Genomic DNA, 21427 nt, shown 5'->3' on the forward strand with positions numbered 1-21427 from the left:
GCCCCCTAAATTCAGAGGTGGGAGAGATGGGAAGCTATGCTCCAGTGCCTTCTTACAGGGACTGAGACTTCCTCAGACCTCAGCTTGTGTGGTCATGAGCAGCCTGTTGAAGAGACCCTCATCCTCCTCTGACCTGCTATGAAAGTCGAGGTGCATCTATGGCTCAGAAGGCATTTACCTGCATGGCATTCATCTCAGGAAAAATGCAATTCATTTTTACTTCATGCATCATTAATAGTAATCCTCAGGAGAGCGATGGGTGGGAGAGATCAGCTTCAGTGCTTTTGCCTACCCAAAGCTAGAGAGAGAAGCATTTTGAAGCACTGAAGGACTGTTCTTAGCTTGTTTCCACCCCTCCCTCAGTTTTCCAAGGGGCTCAAGCTATGAGCCTCAGTCTCTCTAGCCACTAACTGACCCAAACCACCAGATGCTTCTTGAAAAAGCATTTGGGAGCAGCCACACACATACAGAAGGGAAAACAGGAAAAGACAGTTTCCCATGCTTCTCATGTGTCACACTATCTGCTGAGCCCCCTCCTTCAACACGTCACCTACTGCAGTGGGATTTCACTGCTGCTGTTGGCTATGGAGGAAACAGGCTGTATATAGAGGAATTCTGCAGATGGGAATGAGTGACAGGAGATGGCCAGCACCTGCCTCCAGCTCTACTCCAAGGAACCACCCAAGGGAGAAGCTCTTAGAGAAGCTTGTGTCTTTTTGTGACCATCACTGTTTGTGAAACACCCTCAGGAGAAAAAAGTGACAGTCACCCCTCACCACTGCCCCACCAAATATATGCAAGGGAAAAAACATTGAGGGATTTTTTTTTTCCAAAGGAGTGCATGTCAAATCTCAAAGCCAATTTACAAACAGGTGTCCTATCTACATTGCTGTAAATCAATATTTAGCAGCACAAACTGAGGGTCTAACTGGCACGGAATTCAGTAGCAAGATCAGTACCCAGCTTACGACTCTTCTTATGCTTTATTTTCTGAAAACCTCTTTTTGAGTGCTTAAGGAAACAGCAGCCTAAAAGATGAATGCCTCAATGGCAGGGTATGGTTATATCCATCCTATGGCCTGACCATCTAGCAGCCTCTCCCTGTTGTTTATGATACAAGAGTGAGATTTAACCATGCTCACAGCGACCACCCACTAGCTGTCATTCCCAATTTAATGCAGGATGAGGCTTCCCAGCCCTCTGCTCAGCAGAGGGGGTGACTTTTTCTCCTCAACTTTCACTGTTTGGGTGAGAAAGTTGTTTCCTCTGAAGCTGAAGGGAGCTCTGAAACTGCCAGCTCCTGCAGGGCTTGGCTGAGCCCAAAATATAGGAGTTAAATCCCTGTTGCTGACATGGAAACCCAGGTGCTTTTGTCGCATGGTGGAATACTTGACCTTTCATCCTGCACAGGGGACTCTGGTCCATTAGACAGGCAATGAAGGAAAAGTATTTGCGTAGCACGGTCAGACCAAAGGCTTGTGCGAGTCACCCTGGGTGCACTTTCCATTAGCAAGTGTTGTTCCCAGTGCTGCTGGAGGGCGACAATAAATTGATTAGCCTCTTTAAAATTTCTCATAAAATTGTATTAGCAAAACGGTAAATACATGACACAGGGACCGTAACCACGGGATGTTTACATAATGCCCAGTGTGGACGAGTACTAAATACCATAAAAGACCTGAGACCCACCCCCCCCCAAAAAAAAAATCCTCGAGTTCTGGCTCTCAGAAGGCAGCTAGAGCACCATTGTTGTTGCTGTTGTTCCTCCTCCTTTTTCTCCTCCCCCTCACATTTCAGCTTCGGAGCTGTGAACTTTGCTGGTGGTTATCGCAATTCCTATCGCCAGGCTTCCGTTGTCAGAAAAGAGTTGAGCCAGGGAAGTGTTCAGCACAAGGCAATCCCCGTCCGAAATGACCGAGTCAACACACTCCAGAATCGACCTGGGGGTCGCCTCCCACTTGAGGCGCCTCTGGTTCCTGTTGAGCTCCAGCCGATAGGTGAAGTTGTTGGCTTGGGAGGGCGTGCCGATCAGCATCATCGTGGCAAAGAACTGGGGGTGGCCCTCGTACTTCTCCTGCTTCCTGAGGACCAGCAAAAACTGGTGGCCAAGGCAAGAGTGCATGATGATCCAGTCCGTGGGTGCGGGCAGGTGCATGTCCGTGGCCAGGAAGACAATCTCCGCGCCCTGAAGGATGCTGATGCGGTGGGTCTGCCTCAGGTGGGACACCACCACCTCCAGGTGCCCTTCCCACGGGCAGGAGAAGAGCGGGCACGTGCAGGGGACCAGCTGGGGGTCGTGCACGGCTTCGTGGTGATGGCAGGGAGGAAGGATGCCTTGCTCCGTGGATGCCTGCGCAGCTGCACAGCGGGTCGCTGCATACTACGGGAAGAGAGAAATTAAATGTGAGAGCAAGTGGACCAGAAACCAATGCAGATATGCAAGGTGCAGACCCCACAAACATCAGTCACCCATTCTCCACCAAGAACAGCACCAGTGGGGGTGCAGAGACCTCAGCACACCGGGGATCAGAGGCGGTCCCAACCTGGATCTGTGCAGCACAAGGAGATGGCAGTTGCCTTGTTCTCCAGGAGAACAGATAAACTGTTTGAGTCATGATAAATCACTTCAAATGAAAATGATGTATGTGTTTAAAGGGCAATTTCATTAGTTCAGGGGGAAAAATCTGATTAAAAGGAAAAAATAACCCAACAAAGCAAGGACAGCATGGGACATTTTATACAGTTAAGACTCTTGCTGCTCAGAACAAGGGAATGAAATATGTATGGCATTATTATTCTTTAATGAAACATACGGGCAAATGCAGGCATTTTTCCTGAAACAATAGGCTTTATTACATCCATATTTTGTGAAATAAATGTCAGTTTTTATTATATATGATAGCGTCACTATTTTTTTGGTCAATGTATTTGTGCCTAATTGATGCCCTTACTGCCATAAATCTTAAATTGCTCTCAAAGGTGATTGGATGGCAGATTTAGGGCATTTTTATACTAAAGTAAATTTGGATTAAGGTAGGGCAGCTCACTGAAAAAGCAGCAGCTCTTGCAGAAGAATTCCACGTGAGGACTAAAAAGCAAACTGCTCTGCCTCTCTCAAGTGGATGTTGTTGAAGAGAAATAAGTCTTACTCAGCCAAAAGTGTATTCACATGTAATGTTATTCAGGAAGAGTAATGTCTCTCCACAGTAACTGTGTGCATAGACAAACCCTAAGGCACAGGCATGCTGGTCATGATTCATCTTACCCAATTTTAAGCATTTACTTCACCCACCCAAGAGGGAAGCCTGGTTACCTGGGACTGCCTCTGCAGCCTGTAGAGTGAGGCAGGTCTTAGAGTGCAGGATTAAGATCTTAGCTGGAGTAGTCCAGCTTCTAAAGGTGACATTAGCTGATGCCAGAGACACTGAAAGCCAGTCTCTCTAGTTGTGCCTAAATTTTAGCTGTTTAAACATTTTTTCCCTCTGAACTCCTCCTATAAAGGTAAATCCCTTACATGCATTAATGTCCCTTATAGTAGCATGTGCATATATGCAAGTACATTTTGCTTTAACATATGTCCTATGAAAATATGTTGAAGATTAATGTAATTCCCTAAATACTGTCCCACATCTCCTTATTTTATGTACCCAAAATTACATTATAGTTCTAACATTTAGCAGTTGCTCTCCTCCATGCCACATCCAACTCATAGCAGATTTGAGATTTTTGAGCAGAGATTTGTTTTATCCAGGGGCAAGCATAATCCCATATAATGGGTGGTAGATTTGCTGCAAAGGACATATTGTCTTGTCTTGTTATGGATACCATGAAGACTTTCATTACAGCCTTGCTGTAAGCAGTTTTTCCCAACAGAACTTGCACATTTCTTTACAGGATGTTTTGGAAGGCAATCTCTTGGGTAAACTGTCCTAACTCTCAGATGACCAGGGCTTCCTTGCCAGCCAAGATGACAATTCCATCTGTTCTCATTGTGTCAGTAGCTGCCAAAGGTTGTGATGGATAGAGCAGGGTTGTGATTCCTGTTGCAGTGAAATTCATGGCTATTCCCAAGGCACTGGATGTCAAAGGGAGCTGTTTCTTCTTCCTCAGGCATTTGATGTGAGGAATAATGGACAAGTTAAGCCTTACTATTGAAACTGGCAGCTTTTTCTTTTGACAATTATTACTTCAGTAGTACTGTTCTACTTTTTCCTTCCTCGTATTTTATTTGTTTTGCTGTATAAAATTCAAGAATATAAACTTTCCAAGAAGATAATGAATTGAGGACAGATAAATGACTATTATTGTCTGGGAAATAAAACAGGTCATTATAAACTAATCAAGGTTTGTGGCTTTAGCTGCCTGCTTATCGCAGTGGGATTACTGGCTCACGCTTAATTCTACATTAATTTTTGCATCCCATTACGATGAAAGTTATGGTTAATTTAAACTCTTTTTGGTGAAGGAGGCTACGGCAATGGCAGATCGTAAAAGCCTTTTTAAAAAAAATCCCTGAAATGCTAATTGCCTCATAAAATGAATTCTAATCTCCCAATCTAATACAGTGGGTGTGAGCAATTACTTTCTCTCACCAAACTGTTAATGCAACATTAGTGATTATACTAATTAAAACTAATGAACTCGTACTCACATGCTGATAAACCTCTCAACCACTTGACAAGTTCCAGCCTTCTATCAGTTTTATTTAACTCCCCTTTTGGAAGATGAATCTTAAATTAACCTCTTGACTAACATTCAAAATTAAGTTTTGAAATTTGAAGCTTTATAGTCTGTGTATAATTCTTCTCCAAAGATTACCCAAGTCAGAGAAACCATTTCCACTGAGGATGAAATTGAATTTAGAAATGCATTCTCCTAATTTGAGAAACATGGAGAACAATGGTAGCTCATCCATCTAAACTGCATCCAAGGTAAGAAAGTAGAAATTTCTTCAAAAATCATTTTATGACAAACATGTTTCTATGGCTCAGGAACTGGAAAAATAAATTACAATGAGCAACTTATTACTCTACATACCTTTCTTCTTTACTAAACTTGTGAATTTTTGTGTGTGTGCACATAATTATGAATTCCCTATCACAACTCTCATTTCTGAAATATTTCCATGAATCACTTCAACAAAGGACTTCTGGTCTAACTTTGTTCATTTCAGGTTTATTGAAAATTCTGGCAACTCAGCACAAACCACGAACCATGTGATTCTTTGACTAAAAGAACCGTCTTCAAAATCTGTGAAATAATTGTTTGACTTCCCTGTTTCAAAATTCTAAATTTGTAATATTTTGAAAGAAATCTTTAATAATTCCCTGACACTTTTTTTTAAGTCTCAGAGAAAAATATTATTTTACATTTACTTTTGAGGTACGAGTGCAACTATTGGTGTGTTTGTGTTCTTGTTGGTCATTCATATGGCTGTGAATTGAAATGCTAAAATTGAAATGCAAAACAGGCAAAAATTGGTCACCAATTGAATGTATTTAAATGCTTGAATAAATATTTATGAACAGTTTTTCCATGTTTAATCTGCTTCAGTATTTACTATCTATCATTTATTGCCTGATTACCTAATAAAAACAGGTTTATTATATTGTCGTATCAGTCCAGTATTATTCTCAATTATCTTTTAGTCCGTTGCCCAATTTCAGTCAAGTTGAACTGTGGGATGGAATTCTCAAATGCTTTAATTTTCAACCATTTCTGAGAGAAGAGGCATCAGGGTAGAGCAACATGACCCTTTCATGTCTCCAGGGAGGAACAGCTGGCCACGTGGGCATTATTACATTGACAGAGAGGAGAGAACCTAAACAATGTCAGTTTGATCCCAAATGGATTGTAGACACCAGAGAACTCACATGAGACAGCGTCTTTATGAACAGGAGAAAAGGCTTCAGCCAGAGTGCTCCTCATTAGATGCAACATAATCCCACCATGAGGCACCAAACCGCAGGAAACCAGGCTCTGCTGCTCACAGAAAAATTTCTTTTTAATGATGCAGCTTATTACAGAGCAGTTCTTTTTAAGAACAAGTAATTTGGCAAAGAGCAATTTATAAACACACAGTGCTTTTCTTATGGAAAAAAACCCCAACCAAACCATGACCTGATTTGGACTGGGACACAGGTTGTCTGCTAAAAATGCAGCAAATTGCTTTAGATGTGACACATTTGTCCTACATTTGATCTCTGAGGGGTAGGTCCCTAACTCTGAAGACTGTCAGCTCCTTTTGCAGAGCCCTGGAGTGCAATTCACTTGATTCCAAGAGGTGCTTGAAGGAGCACCCCCTGGACACCCTCTCTACATGCAGACAGCTCCAAACCCAACCTCAGCACAGACCCACAGAGACTTTTCTGGTTTCTAGACATGGAGCAGAGGAACAACCCTATTTTAGTCAGGAAAGAGCTGTACCACCATGGGCTTCTCCTGCTGTGCTGGAGACAACGCAGCCCATGGGGAGAGAAATGGAAATTCACATGAGGGTGTAAATCTGTGGCTCCCTACCATCATTACAACTCCAATGACCTGATAGCAAATTCAGAGGAAGGATGAATGGTAGATCCAAGAGTTAAAGACCTCCAAGAGGTAAAGAATATGGAAACACATCTCTGAGTCTGCAGCTGCAAATCTGAGGCACTCACCCAGGAGAAATGGCTTTGCTGTGGCTCCTCATGCTCTGAGGGACCTTTTTGTGTTTGAACTAGTAAAGTCTTTAGACCAGCTATGGCAAAAATAGTGGAAACAGAGGCAGAAACGCACAGTGCACCTCTGCTGGCTGAGCTCATGGCCCTGTGGGGTGCAGACACTGGATACAACACTGTTCCTCAAGCCTTGCTTCTCTGCTGTACATTGGCACAGCTTCAGTAGGGAGAGCAAGTGTAGCTGCTGCCCTGAGCAGCTAAATGCCCTGCTATTAAAGTTCTGACTTAAAATGGTGAATTTGCTCAAGATAAACCCCACAGGGTGAGGGAGAGTTGAAAGCAGGGCTCCTACCCCATGGCAGAGGGCCTGGACACTGATGACCTGGAGTATAAGGAGGGTGAGTAGCACCACCACGTTGCAGAAGAATAAACACTGCTCAGGTCTTCAGAGTAAAGATTAAGTGCCACTTTTCAGCACTTCCCAACATTCCTCGGTGTTATACTGGAAACCTGGATGTCTCACTCATACTTTTACTTGCTGTAATGCACATAATGTGTAAAAACCAGGCCTTCGCATCCCTGTGAACAGTGCCAATGTGTTCCAAGAACATCCCAAGGAGGGACGACAGGGACTGGTTCACTGCCCAGTAAATAAGTGTTTCTGACAGGAAAGCAGGTGCTGCAAATATTCCAGACACTTTTCCAGACACTCCACACCCATGCAACTGCATTTTCTCCAGTGGTCACGCACTTTGCAAACACTCATCAATTCACCCATTCGCTGGGCTCTTTGCTTGGGGCAGTGGTGGTGTGTTCTGAAGGCCACCATGGTGGGGCTTCGAGCAGGGCCACACAGAAAACTGCAAAGATGAAACTAAAGCTACCAGACATGCTAGCCAGCCCAAACCAGAAGACAGTGCTCCCTCTCTAACCCAGCCCAACCTCAGCACACCCTGAGACGTTGCAAACTAATCCCCCTCCCAAGAGGAAACCACCCCTTCCATGCATCCTAAGTCTTTCCTCTCCATCCACAGCTTTCTTGGCTGGATTATGGGAGAGTTGGTAGGAGCTGCACATGTTCGTGGCTGCTGAAACCTTTGGTGGGAGCCAGGGATTGAGAGGGGCTGTGCTCACACCCCCTGTTACAATCCCACCAACCTGCCTGTGACAAGGAAGAACAGGAGAGGCAGTCACCCTGTAGGTAGGTAAACAACTGGAAATGAGCTGTGAAAACTAGGTGTATTTTTTTTGACGTTGACCTAAAGATTTCCGCAGGCAAGGAGGGCCCTGGGCCTGCAGCTGTGAGGTTGCTTTGAGTGAGCAACTTCCAGGGTTTTCAGCAACTTTCAGCAACCACGACAACTTTTAGGGTTTCTGCTGAAACAAATCAGAATTTTCTTTGCCAGTGAAATGTGCGTTTTATTCAGTTTTCTTTCTGTCTTCATCCTGTTTCTTGGCATCTCAGGGACTGACTGCTTCTTCTCAAATGTATGGAAACTGCCTCCAAAAATTTTCTAATCCTCAGCTTCTTTCTGCCTCACAAAAGCTTTGCCACCCACTAACATCCACCTCCATGTTACTTACACCCACCTCACAGGGACAGAAGCTCAAAAGAACTATAAAGGTGACATGAAGAAAGTAGTGAGTCTTTTAATCCTGGTCTTCATTTAATTTATCTTCTGCTCTTTTTTAATATGTTAATGAGATTTTTTAAAGTCTTTCAGATGAAAGAAAAGAGAAGGAAAAAAAGAACCCAACCCCCTCAACCTATTTTGTCAAAAGCTGTACTTTCATATCTGAAATTAAGAAATCCAAGCCCGGGCTCATGTTGGGGATTTATTTAAAATTTTAATTACACAAAATCCTGTTCATTACAAATCCATCAGTTGAATTTCTTAAGTACTGAATATTAGTTGCAGCTTTGGCAGTGGAAGGATTTGTTTTCCCTGCTATCAAATGGTAGTGAGAGGACAACTTGAAGCTCATTTTACTAATCTCACTTTGCAACATAATCAGGCGTGACTTGGTGACACAGCACATGGGATGTGTTAATGGCTGTCCTCATGCTAATTACACACCTCTGACTATGTAGAGAAAATGCAGCTTTAGTACATGTCCACGCTGTACCTCACACTTCTCCCTATCAGAAGATCCCAAATTTTAGATAAATCCACATATATATAGAGGTTTTTTGAAAAAGAAACAAAACAACCCATTGGTTTTGTGGTAGATCCAGCAAATATATGATTCATTATTTTAAATGTATTCCTGGTGAAAAGAGAAATGTTATTCTCAAATGAAATCCCCTTGCTTTCTTTCAAAAAATTTTTTTTTTTTTCAGTATTAATTGTCATGCACTCTTGAAGTGCAAGCAACCTTCTTCAATATATTGAAAACAATGTAATTATAATGAAATATAGCAGGATCCACACTAAAACATTTCAGTCCATAGATGCTTTCTGAGAGACACCCATGTGGACACTGATAAGATGGAGCAAGGTCAAGCTCTCCTGCTTCAAACCTAAGTTTGATGAACCCTTCCAAGCCCCGATGGACACCAAAACTTCCCATATTTTAAACTGAAGGGAGATGCACCACCTTGCTGACCCTCAGCCAAAGGTGCAGCAGGGTCATGGACGCCCAGGGAAATGATCCAAATTTAGCTGCTGTGTTTGATGGGTCTCACCTGACATCACTTTCCATGCTCTCTTTGAGAAATAAAATACACTGATTAGATACAAGCAAAACCGTGTGCACGGGTTTCCTGTGGAGCATGTGGCAGTGAAAGTAAAAAGCAAGGCTGGAGGGTGGGACATGCCCTTGGGACCTGATTTGCAACTTGTATTCCCTCTGCTGAGCACAGTGCAGAGACAGCAAACCATAGCAGGGTGTATCTAATGCTGCATTGCAACTGCTGATGCACTGCGGTGTGCAGACATTTACCATCTTCTTTTTGGACCAGGAGATTTTATGCCTTGATTTAAGCAAGGGTTATGCCTCTAAATGCCATCATCCCCTTTGGCCACACAAGGCAAGTACCAGAAGCCAAGGCACACCCTATCAGCTCTTTCTCCACAAGGGCAGGGTGCAACCACTGTTTATCAGCAGCTTGCTCATGAGACGCTGCTGATCCTGGCTCTGGGTGAGGGAGTGAGCAGCCTGCATATGCACAATAGAGATAATCAAAAATGCAGAGTTATCTGAAGATTTTCTTCATCCTTTATCCACTTTGTATTTTGGATGAAGCCTGTTCACAAAATGCAGAGACATTATAGGCTTTAATTAAAAGCAAAGTGATAAAGCACTTCCAAGCTGCATCTGCTATGTCTGATAGGGAAGGCAGAGTTCACAAGAGCCTTATATCTGACCTGTTGATTTTATGGTTTGCATTCACACTGAAAAAGAAATTAATATGGAAAAGAATTAAGAAAAAAAAGGAAAGAAGAAATTATTGCCCACTGTGCTCATAAACTTAGAAGTTCAGACTGCCTCTAAATAACTCATCATCTGATATTCATTTACAAGTTACTACAGTAACAGCATGTCTCCAAGAGGAGCAGATTTGCTGGTGTCATCTGAGATAATTAGACCAAATCCACCCTGAGACAATTGAATTTCTCTCCTTCCACAGTCAATCTCCAGCTATCACAATTATATGACAAGTAAATCCATTAACTGCTCTTTCAGAGACCTACCCCAGGAGTGCCAAAGAATGGCACAAGCATTACTGGTCTGCTGGAAGGAGAGAAAGAATGAGGTGGTGGTTGCTGAACAAGCCCGCAGCCTCTCTTGGTGGGACCAGTGTCTCCAATCCCATCTGTCCACACCTGCTGGCCAAGGATTTGCTCTGTGGTCTATGTCACATTGCTCTGACAGCTCTCACAGGACAATGTGCAGCTAAGCCTGTGCCAGGCTGGTCACAGTGGAGTACAGACAGAAGGCTGGGGCCAGGCAGGTGTAGTGAGGAGGGAGTACATGGCTCTCAGTGCTGCCATCCCTGTCTCCCTGTCCTGTCTCATGGGCTCTGCTTGTGCCTACAGCCCTGTAGCATTCACTGAGTAATGTATGAGCCATAAAACACTCCACATTTTTAGTTAAAACTTTCTCCTGAGAACTGTTTTTGAGGAAATGGACAGTGTCTTAAAGTCACATCTGTCTCACTCTTACTGAGGCATTGCTCAACCAGCAGGCATCCCAAACTCACCCACAGTGGCCTGGTGTGGTGGGATTCATCCTCGGGTTATAGAAGAGGGGGAAACAAACTGTTTCTAGCTCAGAGTAAGTCTCTGTTCCCCTTCACATCTCTTCCCCTTCTCCACTAGTGACTTTCAGCTTGCCCTTGCTCTGGGTACCTTGCAATGTAAGTGCAGCACTGAAAGAAACATCTCCCTGTTACAAGACAACTCAAAATTCATTCTTTTTCCTCTGTCAGATGAAAGTGTGTCTTGAGTTTGTGTAGTCAGGCAAAAGAAAGGGAGGGGAAAAACCACAAAAAACCCAGAAAATTCATGTGAGCTGTTAGCTTTGGGCATGAAAAATAAACAGCAAGTCTGGGTAAATTAATTTAGTTTGTGTAATGTATGCAAATGCTTCATTGACATATTTTTTGCAGTAAGGAAAGGGACATTTCTCTGGGAACATTTGTCTTGTGTCTCAAATATTCTTTTAATTTTTTGCAAATCATAGCCTGTTCCTTCTTCACCCTCCCTCTCAAATTCTCAAAGAATAGTTCTTCTAGAAGTTTTCTTCATGTGGGGAGGATGAAGGTAAAAAGAAAGAACAGAAAGGGAGGCTAAGCTTAGCCTGGGAAGACAATGTTCCATTGCTATTAATAGACTGAAAATTTAAAAGGTTTTGTTACAAAAAAAGAAACCAACAAAAGAACGAAAACCAAAATCCACAACAATCTTCTAACACTCCTGCTTACAGAAAGCTACTGTCTATCCTACCCAGAAGAGGCTGAGTCAGTCAGTCTCCATGCTGTGCCTCCTGCAGCTCCGCTGTTTTGGGGAGAACCACCTGGCATCCCCTGGCCTGCTGGCACCTGCCTTCTGACCTCATGTGCCAACAGCAAGAGGGAGTGTAGGACCATCCTGTCACAGAAGGTTTGGGGTAGAAGGGACCTTTGAAGATCATCTAGCCCCAATGCCCTGCCATGGACAGTGACATCTATCACTGGACCGGGTTTCTCAGAGTCCCATCCAAACCGGCCGTCAGTAATTCCAGGGATGGGGCATCCACAGGTTCTCTGGGCAACTTGTTCCCCTGTCTCACTATCCTCACAGTAAAGATTTTCTTCATTATGTCTAATCAAAACTTGCCCTCCTTCAGTTTAAAACTCTTAATTTCTTGTCCTGTTACTACAGGCCCTGGTAAAAAATGTCTCTCCATCTGTTTTATCAGACCCCTTTATAAACTGAAAAGCTTCAATCTGATCTCCTTGGAGCATTTTCTTCTCCAATCCCATCTCTTCCAACCTGTTTTCATAGAACAGTTCCAGTCCTCTGATCACCTTCATGTCCCTTCTTTGGATCTGCTCTAACAGGTTCACAGCCTTCTTATGCTGGGAACCCCTAGAGCTGGATGCAGGAGTCTGGGCAGGGTCTCACAGGAGTGGAGTAGGCAGGCAGAATTACCTCTTCTGACCTGCTGGTCACGTTTACATTTATACAGACCAGGATAAGGTCAGATTTCTGAACTGCCAGTGCATATGTGGAGTCATATCTCATTTTATGTGGACAGGCACCTCCAAGTCCTTTTCCTCAGGACTGTTCCAAACCCATCCATCACTCAGCCTGTATTGATACCTGGGATTGTTCAGGTGCCGACCCTTGCACTTGAACTTCATGAGATTCAGAAGGCCCTGCTCCTCAAGCCTGTCAAGGTCCCATTGGATAGCATCCCTTCCCTCAAGTGAATCAGCTGCAGCACTCAGCTTGATGTCATGTGCAAACTTGCTGAGGGTGTGCTGATCCCACTGCCCAAGATATTAAATAGTATTGGTCCCAGTATGGGACCCTTGTGGGACACACCAGTCGATACTGGTTTCCACTTGGATATTGAGCCTTTGGCTGTTAGTCTTTGGATGCTGCCATCCAGTCAATTCCTTATTCATCTAACAGTCCATCCATCAGAACCCTACCTCTGTCCAACTTAGAGGTAAGGATATTGTGGGGGATTGCATCAAAACCCTTAGAGAAGCTGAAGAAGATGGCACCTGTAGCTCTTCCCCTGTCTGCTGATGCTGTCATTCCATTGAAGAAAGCTACTAAAATAATCAGGCATGAATTGTGAAGCCATGTAGGCGATCTCTAATCACATCCTTGTCTTCCACATGTTTTGATATCTTCCAGGAGGATCTGCTCTGTGATTTTACCAGGCGTGGAGATTAGGCTGACTGCTTGGATATCACCAGGGAATGACAAGGTTCTTCTTGGGGAAAACAGGCACAATCAGAAATGAGAGACCCATTACCCAGCAGAGCTGCAGTCCCTAGAGTCTAGTTATTTTTAAAGTCAGAGATCTATTAGCATAGACTGTGAAGCTCTGGCTGTAGCACCACAGGGTCTTTCTCTCAGCTCTGGTCTCTCTGGTTCTCCATTCTAAAATTTCCTATTTCAGTGCAAGTGGAGCACCAGGAAAAAGGGGCAGAGGACCACATTTCTTATTCAATGCCATCTCACTCTTTAATGTCCCTCCTCACACCCTCACTTGTCTTTTGGCAAGGTTTTATGTTTTAACTTCAGCCAGGTCCTCCCCATGCTGACAGCTTAATACATGTTCTTATAAACTTGTCTGGCTGTACAATACTCTATAACTTGCACATCACAAAAGCAAATAATTTTACAACTATTCTGATACACTTACAGGTTTTGAGGATTTGACAGTGGGATAGATTTTTAAAATATATTTTCAGCTTTCTATAGGAAAAAATAGCTTTTTAGAGAGCTTTCTGTGTCACACATTATTGAACAAGATGACAAACCACTCATTTCATCACATCGAAGGGGTTTCAGCCTTTCTTTCCCGGGACAAACTTCTCTCCTTCTTCCCAAAGGGCTGCACAGAGGAAGTGTGGTTTCTCAGGGATGGGATGGAGGGAACATCTGCTCCCCATCTCTCACAGTGCAGTGCTGCCTACCCGCCCCCGTGCAAGAGAGGGCAAGAGCCTCCCTGTCCTCCGAGGGTGCCCTCAGGTCACTGAGGAGCCTGCTGCAGTCCCTGCTGGGATGTGCCCCTGCAGTGAACAGCATGGCTTTGCTGCAAGGAACTGCAGCGGTCGGGGTGAGCAATAGATCCCCCTGGTTTCGGATGGGGCTGGGAGAGCTCCGGACACCCCTCCGGGATCAGGCTTAACAAGCAGGAATGGCTGTGTGGTGTTTTGTGCAGTCTATCTTGCCAAAATCATGAATAATGTGTGAAGTGACTGCTAGAGGGACACCCACACTCCCAGGAGGAGCCGCTCAAGTGTTTCTACAATTTCACCAGCAGCTACTTGCTCAGTGAAGGCACCTTTGTCCCCCTGTCAACAGAGCTTCCATCTGTTTTTATACCCCTTCATTTCCCTTTTGCACCCTATAAGTATGCAGTGATGGCTCACCCTGTAATTTCCAAACCACAGTGAGTCCATGCTAATTCAGAATAACATCTTTTAGACCCATGGGGTTTGCAAAGACTTCAAGGATAGAGATAATATTCAGTGAAAGAAACATCTGTGACAAACAACTGGCTAAATTTCGGGCAGGATTTGTCTCATCTAAATGTATGTGTCTAAAAGATCAACATGTTCAAATCTGACCCGCTCATCTGAAGCTCCCTTAATAACAGAGATAAGATGTACCTTCACAGAGAAATTTGTCATCCCTATCTTGAACATGTCCATCTTCATGAAAGATGGAATTACCATGAGCACCTGAAGGAGATGTTCACTTCTCTTCCTAAGCTAGAGGTGGGGCTGGGTCACTGGCCCAGAAGTGGGAATCAGGCTTGCAAAGTTTCGCCATGTTCTGTATATCAGGAGAGTCACTCAGACTCTGAGTAGCAAGGGTGTCAGGACACAGCCACTGTGACTGTTTAATGGGTGATTATGAGCTGCCTATTTGCCTAATGCAGAAAATCCCTTGAGCTGACACATTTTCTTCCCAGCTAAGGGATGGTCATCCTAATTTTCAGGCATCTAGATTTAACAGTGAAATAAAACTAATTTACAGCTCTTGCCATTAGGAGGACAAATCTTCATCGCTGTCCTTCGGGTGAGAGGCACTATAACAAATGAATGATTACTGACCCATGATACCTATTAGAGATCGCAGTTAGGTCATCTCATTTGTTGTTTTAACACAAGAAATTAAAAGCCTAGCAGGGCTATGACAAAAATTGAATTGATAATGAGACGAACACTGCCTTTACCAGAGGCACTTTCTAGAATTATATGTGGGAAAAGCTCTGTGACATCAGGACCTTGAGCTGTGGGTCCAAATTTTTTGAGCCTAGTAGGACTTTTCACTTGCACAGGCTTCCTCCTATTGCTACCTGGAAGTGCAATCCAGCTGCCACATGCTGGAAGTCATAGAGACACAGGAGCAGTTTGCCATGTTCTTGCTTGGCTCTTTTCCCTCTGCCACTGCCTGCAGTGAAACTCCCCACCAAAGAGGTTTTGAATCAAAAGGAGGTAAATGCATAGGACAGTTTGCTCCCAACAGCAGCCACCAGATTCCCGTGTTCTTGGTCTGATGCTGATTGAAGACCGGTCTCTGCTGTCAAGTAACAAAGCCTGTCTCCTTCAAAAGCATCCTCAGTGCAGGGAAACCAATAGATTCCAAGTTTTAGGGGAAATATTGAAGAAAATTGTGGATAACCTGACTTTGAGCTGTGTGAAGGCAAAATTAGACTCTAGAATTCTGCACAGTCTCAAACTCAAGATGCATACGTTTGGCTTCTGCTCAGCCCCTCCTGCCCCTAAACAGTTTGTGGGGCCATCACACCCGTGTGGCTCAGCAGCACAGCACCCATCCTGGTCTGAGTTTGTGCTCCAGCTGCACTCTGGTCAGCCTTCCCTGATCCAGCAACACTGCTCTCCTCCCTGCAACCTACCCTGACTCTCCGGCCCTTCCCAACTGCATGACACAGTGCCCTGGCCTTGTCTCATGCAGTGATGGAAAGAAAATTCTAATAATTGCCTGCCACTTAATTAACTAATAGTTAGTCTTCAGCTGACTTCTTGTTCTTTTCTTGTTTCTTTTCTGTTCCCGTCCTAAGATGGAAAATTGTCCCATTGTTTTTCACTCTTAGAGGTCTGTCCACACTCTGTCACAGAGTAAATCTGCAGACACAGAAAGTACCTTCTCTGCTTTGCTTTCCACATGAGCTTTCTTCCCATTTATTTCTGCTGCCTGTTTTACATGAAGATCTGCTTTAGTTTTTGGGCTTGCTCCAGCACCACTCGCTAAAATTATATCAAGTATTGATTTGTAACAGATATATTACAGGGCAATGCTAGTGAGGATACATTAAGTAAATGGAGAAGCAGGCCCATGCTGCTTTCTTCTTTTTACCAGAATGGCAATCAGCAGAAGCAGAGTTGTGCAGGGTCTGCGACAGCTGTGGATTGAACCAGCCAGAGATCATCCAAATTAATAGACTGTGGAGAAGCCTCAGTGCTAAGTGCTGTGGGCCTGGTAGTGCCCTTGGGTACAGAGTACATAGATGGTCTTGTGAAATGAGAATGGTTAAAGGAAAAAACCCTGGTAATTCAAGGCCCCTTAGCGTTCTCATGATCTGCCATACTGATCCAGGTTTCATTTTCACTTATTACTGCTCAATATTTAATTTCCTTTGTACTTAGAAAGGTGCCAAGCCCAGGTGACAGTGATGGCTGGCTACTATTTCTCAAGTTGTATAACTCAGGTAATGAAGTAGAAAGGACACTACGAGAGAGAACAGCAAAGGGGAGAGGCATAGTCACTACTGCAGGTGGTGGGCATTAAGTTGACACTGGTAGAAGATGAGAGGACAGTGAATGTTTCAGGATGAGAAACTGAGGTTAAAAAGAGTGTTAAGAAGAATTCTTTGCATTAAAATAGGGAGCAAGGTAATCTACAACTCTTTCTTAACAGTCACATGTGAAAATGAACATCGGTGACAGTGGTATTAAGCTAAACTGACTTGCAAATGCCCTTTTGCTGGAGTTCCTTGCTGCTGACCTTACACAGGTGACTGCAGTTAAAGGAATGCAGGTGGAAAATTTAGAAAAGGCTGCATAAAATGGCATTGGTATTGAGGTAAATCATCTGTAGCCATAAAGTGTCAGAGTTACAGCTAAACATATTTCCCAGTTTGGTCTGGCATTGCCCTGATTCTGGTTTCACTTGGCTATTTCTCTCCACTGCCTATAAGGGAACTTGGGGGTGACGAAGCTATGCTCAGATGCAGATATCATGTTTCCAGTTCTTACACTAAAGTGAGATGAATCTCATTTTGCTCCTGCCTCTGAGCTGCCTGGTAACCTTCAAGCCCTTTGATTCTTTTTCTTCCTGATCCATCTCTCTGGCCCCACACTGTCTCATCCCTAATTTATCAGCAGAGGCTACCTTTATACAGGTGAATAAAACAAATCAGGGGTCATTTCCTGGCCCTGAGATCAAGTGGAACATCTCTTGTCCATGTGGTTTAATTTACCTCTCACACAGAGTGGCCTCTGCATTGTGTCTGGTGGAAACTGTTCCTGGTCTCTCGAAGGCAATTAAGGAGAATGCTTGCTGGTATGTGCCAAATCTGGGGAGGATGCTGCCCATCACACTGCATGGATAATTGCAAGCTGGTGTTGAGGCCTTGGCCTGCTGTGGCCTTGCAGATAGACCCCCATTTGAATTTCCCACATCCAGAGGTGGCTCAGCATGTGCAGGCGAGAGGTAAAAATCCCCATGAGGGGAGTTTGTGTCCTGCTTCCCAAGCCCTTGAAGGTTAATGGCTGCACAGAGACTGTCAGCCTTCAGGGACTTCTTTCGACACCTTTCCTAAGCACTTGGTCATTTGAAAGTGAAATTAATAAGCACTTTCCTCTGAAAGGCTTTTTCTTCTGGCATCTTATGTCAAGATGCAGTTACATGTCAGGTACGTGTTTGTTTTCATAAGGCACTATGTAAAAAGCCTCTCTTCCTTCAAGTGTACATTTTGTCAGCAGCTTTTGGACTGATTTCAACTCCTCAGCCATACTGCAGCCCTTCTATGTCTAGAAGAGGGCATTCAGGTTTTACCTTCCCTGTCAGCTGCAGAGTCACACCACTTTGCACACTGCCCTTGAAATCAATGTGGTTGCTGTATTAGAAATACTTAGCGCATAAATTGTAGGACATGAGGCAGTGCGTGTAACAAGGCATGATAACCATGCACTGAACCTGCTGTACAAGCTCATTTCAAAATCTAGCACAGACTCCTCGCTCTTCCACTTGCTTGGTTCAGAGCTTGAAGGAAGGGCGTGCTTGTGAGCATGCATTGCTAACCACATCCCAGCTCCAGTCAGTCAGAAGTGGGGCTGAGCTTTCTCACACGTTGTATTTTCTAATGCTGATATGCCCACACTGCAGGCTTGATGTTAAAATGAGCTTTCCCACTTAATTTTTTCACTTTTGCCTGAATCTGAGGATGTTACTGGGTGGGCAATGGTTGAAAACAATGAAACAGGAATGGAAGTGTTGTACCCCCATTTCAGCAGATGCCTCCACAGGACTTGATGGTGTGCACAGTGATAAACAACTACAAAGGGACATCTTACCCTAGGGTAGTGAGACAGTGAGGGATAGAACAGGAGCTAACTGTGCCAGCTTACGTTTGCCCAGGCATTTGACCACGGAAAGGATTCATCCAGAAGGAGTTTTGGTTTCCAAACCTACCAAGAAAGGCTACATCTAAGCACGTAACATTTAAAGGTTTATCTTCTGTTTCACAAACCCAAGCCTATCAAAAGACAAACTCATTTACCAGGGAAAGACTTGCTATGCAGAAAAAACCTAAAGGCTCCTTAGACATGCCAAATTGGTTTCTTCATCTTCAGGCACGAATATCAATTAAGCAGAGGTTATGTCCTAGCTTAAAAGCAGAGTGAGATTTATGTGAACAACCAATTTCAGTTACAGGGAATTAATTTTGGCTGTATACTGTAGTCATAGGAAGGCATAATTTCCTTTTATGTAATTTGTTTCCTGAAACTGGCACTGGAGCAAGGGTATCTCAGATAAACTTGGCTTCTTGTTATATATCTGAATCCCATCCACACAACTACAGACACCTGGTGAGAGGTCACATTCAGTTGAACATGCTCAGCTGTGGGTAGGTGACATCATGATTCACTGGAGGCTCCTCAAGGTTTTGTAGACCTGGCTGGTAGCAGAGCTGTGGCTCCAGGGAGAAATGCAGGTGCTGAGTGGCCAGAATGAGTCTTGTTTGCACTGGAGTGGTACATTTCTCATTTGGCAGCTTTACTGTTGCACCATCCTCATTATTTCTGCTCTTGCTTTTTCTCCAGCACTGAGCATAAGAGGTTTGAAAAAACACTGTACAGAAAGGGTGAACCACTGTAAAACCAAATTTTTAGCTGAACAAAGCCAGGACAGCTCCACTGCAGCCATTCCACAGAGCTGAGCTGCTAGGAGCAGGAAGACATGGGGACAGAAGAGGCTTTCACACTTTGTGTGCTGACATGAAGGAAGATAAATTTAGGATTGAGCCCTAGTTTCTGTGGATTGTTTTTTACAAGAGAGAGAAAAACCAGGCTGTGGTTCACTGTTTCCATAAGAGACATAGGTATTGAATCATGTTTTTTCTATCCCAAGATACTTGTGTTTTTGCCTGCATGATGACCTTGCTTCAACAGAAAGAGTGGAAGGTGATCACTGCTTCAATCTGTTCCACCACTAGGGCACTCCTGTGGGAAGCAGCAGATGCAGCTCCCTCCCTTCTGGGAGAGACTTCTTACTTGTCAAGTTGCTCTGTAAGCAATGGATGAAACATAGACTGAAAGCTGCTGCTAGGGAGTTGTGTCTTTTCCTGTCCTCCAGACTGTCAGTCTGTGTTGGGTACACCCCCAAATTAAATACAGGATCAGTCCATCGGAACTGTCTGATTTTACACCCAGGGAGGTACAAGTGGGAGACACAGAGCTGAGCAAGATGGTCTGAGGGCATCAGCCCTGGGCAAAGAGGCACACTGGGTACATTTACACATTTTCAGTGGCAGCTTTGGTGTGCAGGGACTCCTATTGACTCTAAGTGATCAGGTGAGCCTTTTGGAGTCAGAGACCAAATAGCATCTAATTGTGTTTCAGGAGCTGGATCCTGCCCCGGGTCCCCAGCAGGTCATGTTCATGAACAGGTAAAGGAAATAGCACAATTTTCTCCCACACTGGTTAAGCCAGCTTCCCTCATGGGAACTTATCCATCCCCTACTTACTGGGGGACCCCTGAAAACCTGGAGTATCTCAGTCTATTGACCACTGAGAATTACTCTGCACTGTAGGGACAGGTACTTACGTAGCAACTACAGGATTCAAGAAGAAAAACACCATCTTGGAAAGAGATAAAATCCTAGATGGCAACGGAGAGATTTGGAAACTGGAAACTCAGCAGCACTGAGAACATGGCACATGTTTGCACAAGTGCAAACCTTCCTGGCCTGATGGCTGACCACTTGCCCAGCAAGGATTCTTCAGATGTCTGATGGAGGCACTGAGCATTTTAATGCTTAGCCTGGCAACACAATAAATCCCAGATATTCCTTGTTTGTTTCAACCAATAAGTAACTGTGTTATACATCAAAGTTGTGGATAACCTCGTTACAGAATCTCTTTGTGCATAGCAAAAGGTGCCTGAACAAAGTGACCTAGAAAAGGTTTACTGTTTCCTCTCTCCAATACATAAAGCCAGTATGTCCAGTAGAAGGAAATCTGTTTACTTTGTTCTCGTTCTCCCTCTGGATTGTCATCTCTCCAGCTAATGAGAATTAAACACTTTCATTGTTTGTTGGTGTTGAAGTTTACCACAAAAGCATATGGGTAAAAAACACAGCCAAAGTTATATTTCACCTGTACATAAGTGGAAAGTGATGTATGTAGTATATCATGGTGTGGACTCTCTTTAAGAGCAAAGATTCAGATTTTAGTAAGAGCCACAGAAAAACATCTTTGAAGATGTGAACCATTCTGGCAGAAGAAAGTGACAGTCTACTGGGCTAGTGTGTCTACAATGCCAAAAAGAGAAATCTGGTGAAAATTTTGTGTTCTGTGTCTCAATGTTTTGAGATCACTGAAGGGGTTCAAAGACAACAAGTTTGATGCACCTTACCTATCATCTGAGGTTCACAGACACCTGCTCATTACAGTCAATACGGGATCTCCCAGCTGCCAAAGCAGCAAGGACTCACCTTGTGATCTGCTTCAGCATCTGCTCTAGGCATGCCTATATCCCTCCACTGGGTAAAATGGGGCTCTCCATTTAGTCAGGCATCCTTTATATTTGGCAGCAGAAAAAAGCAGTGTGCAAGAAGGGAGGAGTCACTAAGGGTGTGGAGTGAAATCACATAAGGAGTACTGTGTCCAGCTTGGAAGGAATTAACTTTCTTCACAGAGGCCCTTATGGTGCTGGGCTTTGGACTTGTGACCAACAAATCTGTGATTTGAACACAAATCAAACTGTTGGTCAAATACAAACATTTTTGTTATTGCTGAGAAGTTCTCACACAACAAGGTTTCCGTTTATCACTCTGGTTTCCCCCAACAA

At 44.0% G+C, this 21427-nt stretch overlaps 1 protein-coding gene across 1 annotated transcript in view; it reads right to left on the reverse strand.

The window, feature by feature from the left end:
- Positions 1 to 1561: 1561 nt before the first annotated feature.
- Positions 1562 to 21427, reverse strand: part of SIAH3 (siah E3 ubiquitin protein ligase family member 3) — a 41954-nt gene continuing 22088 nt past the window's right edge. The window contains exon 2 of the mRNA XM_015630955.3: positions 1562 to 2380. Within this exon, the coding sequence (XP_015486441.1) occupies positions 1787 to 2380 (594 nt within the window). The 3' untranslated portion in view covers positions 1562 to 1786. The remainder of the gene's footprint in view (positions 2381 to 21427) is intronic.

The sequence above is a fragment of the Parus major genome, chromosome 1 (genome assembly GCF_001522545.3).
Source record: "Parus major isolate Abel chromosome 1, Parus_major1.1, whole genome shotgun sequence".
Taxonomy (NCBI): Eukaryota; Metazoa; Chordata; class Aves; order Passeriformes; family Paridae; genus Parus; species Parus major.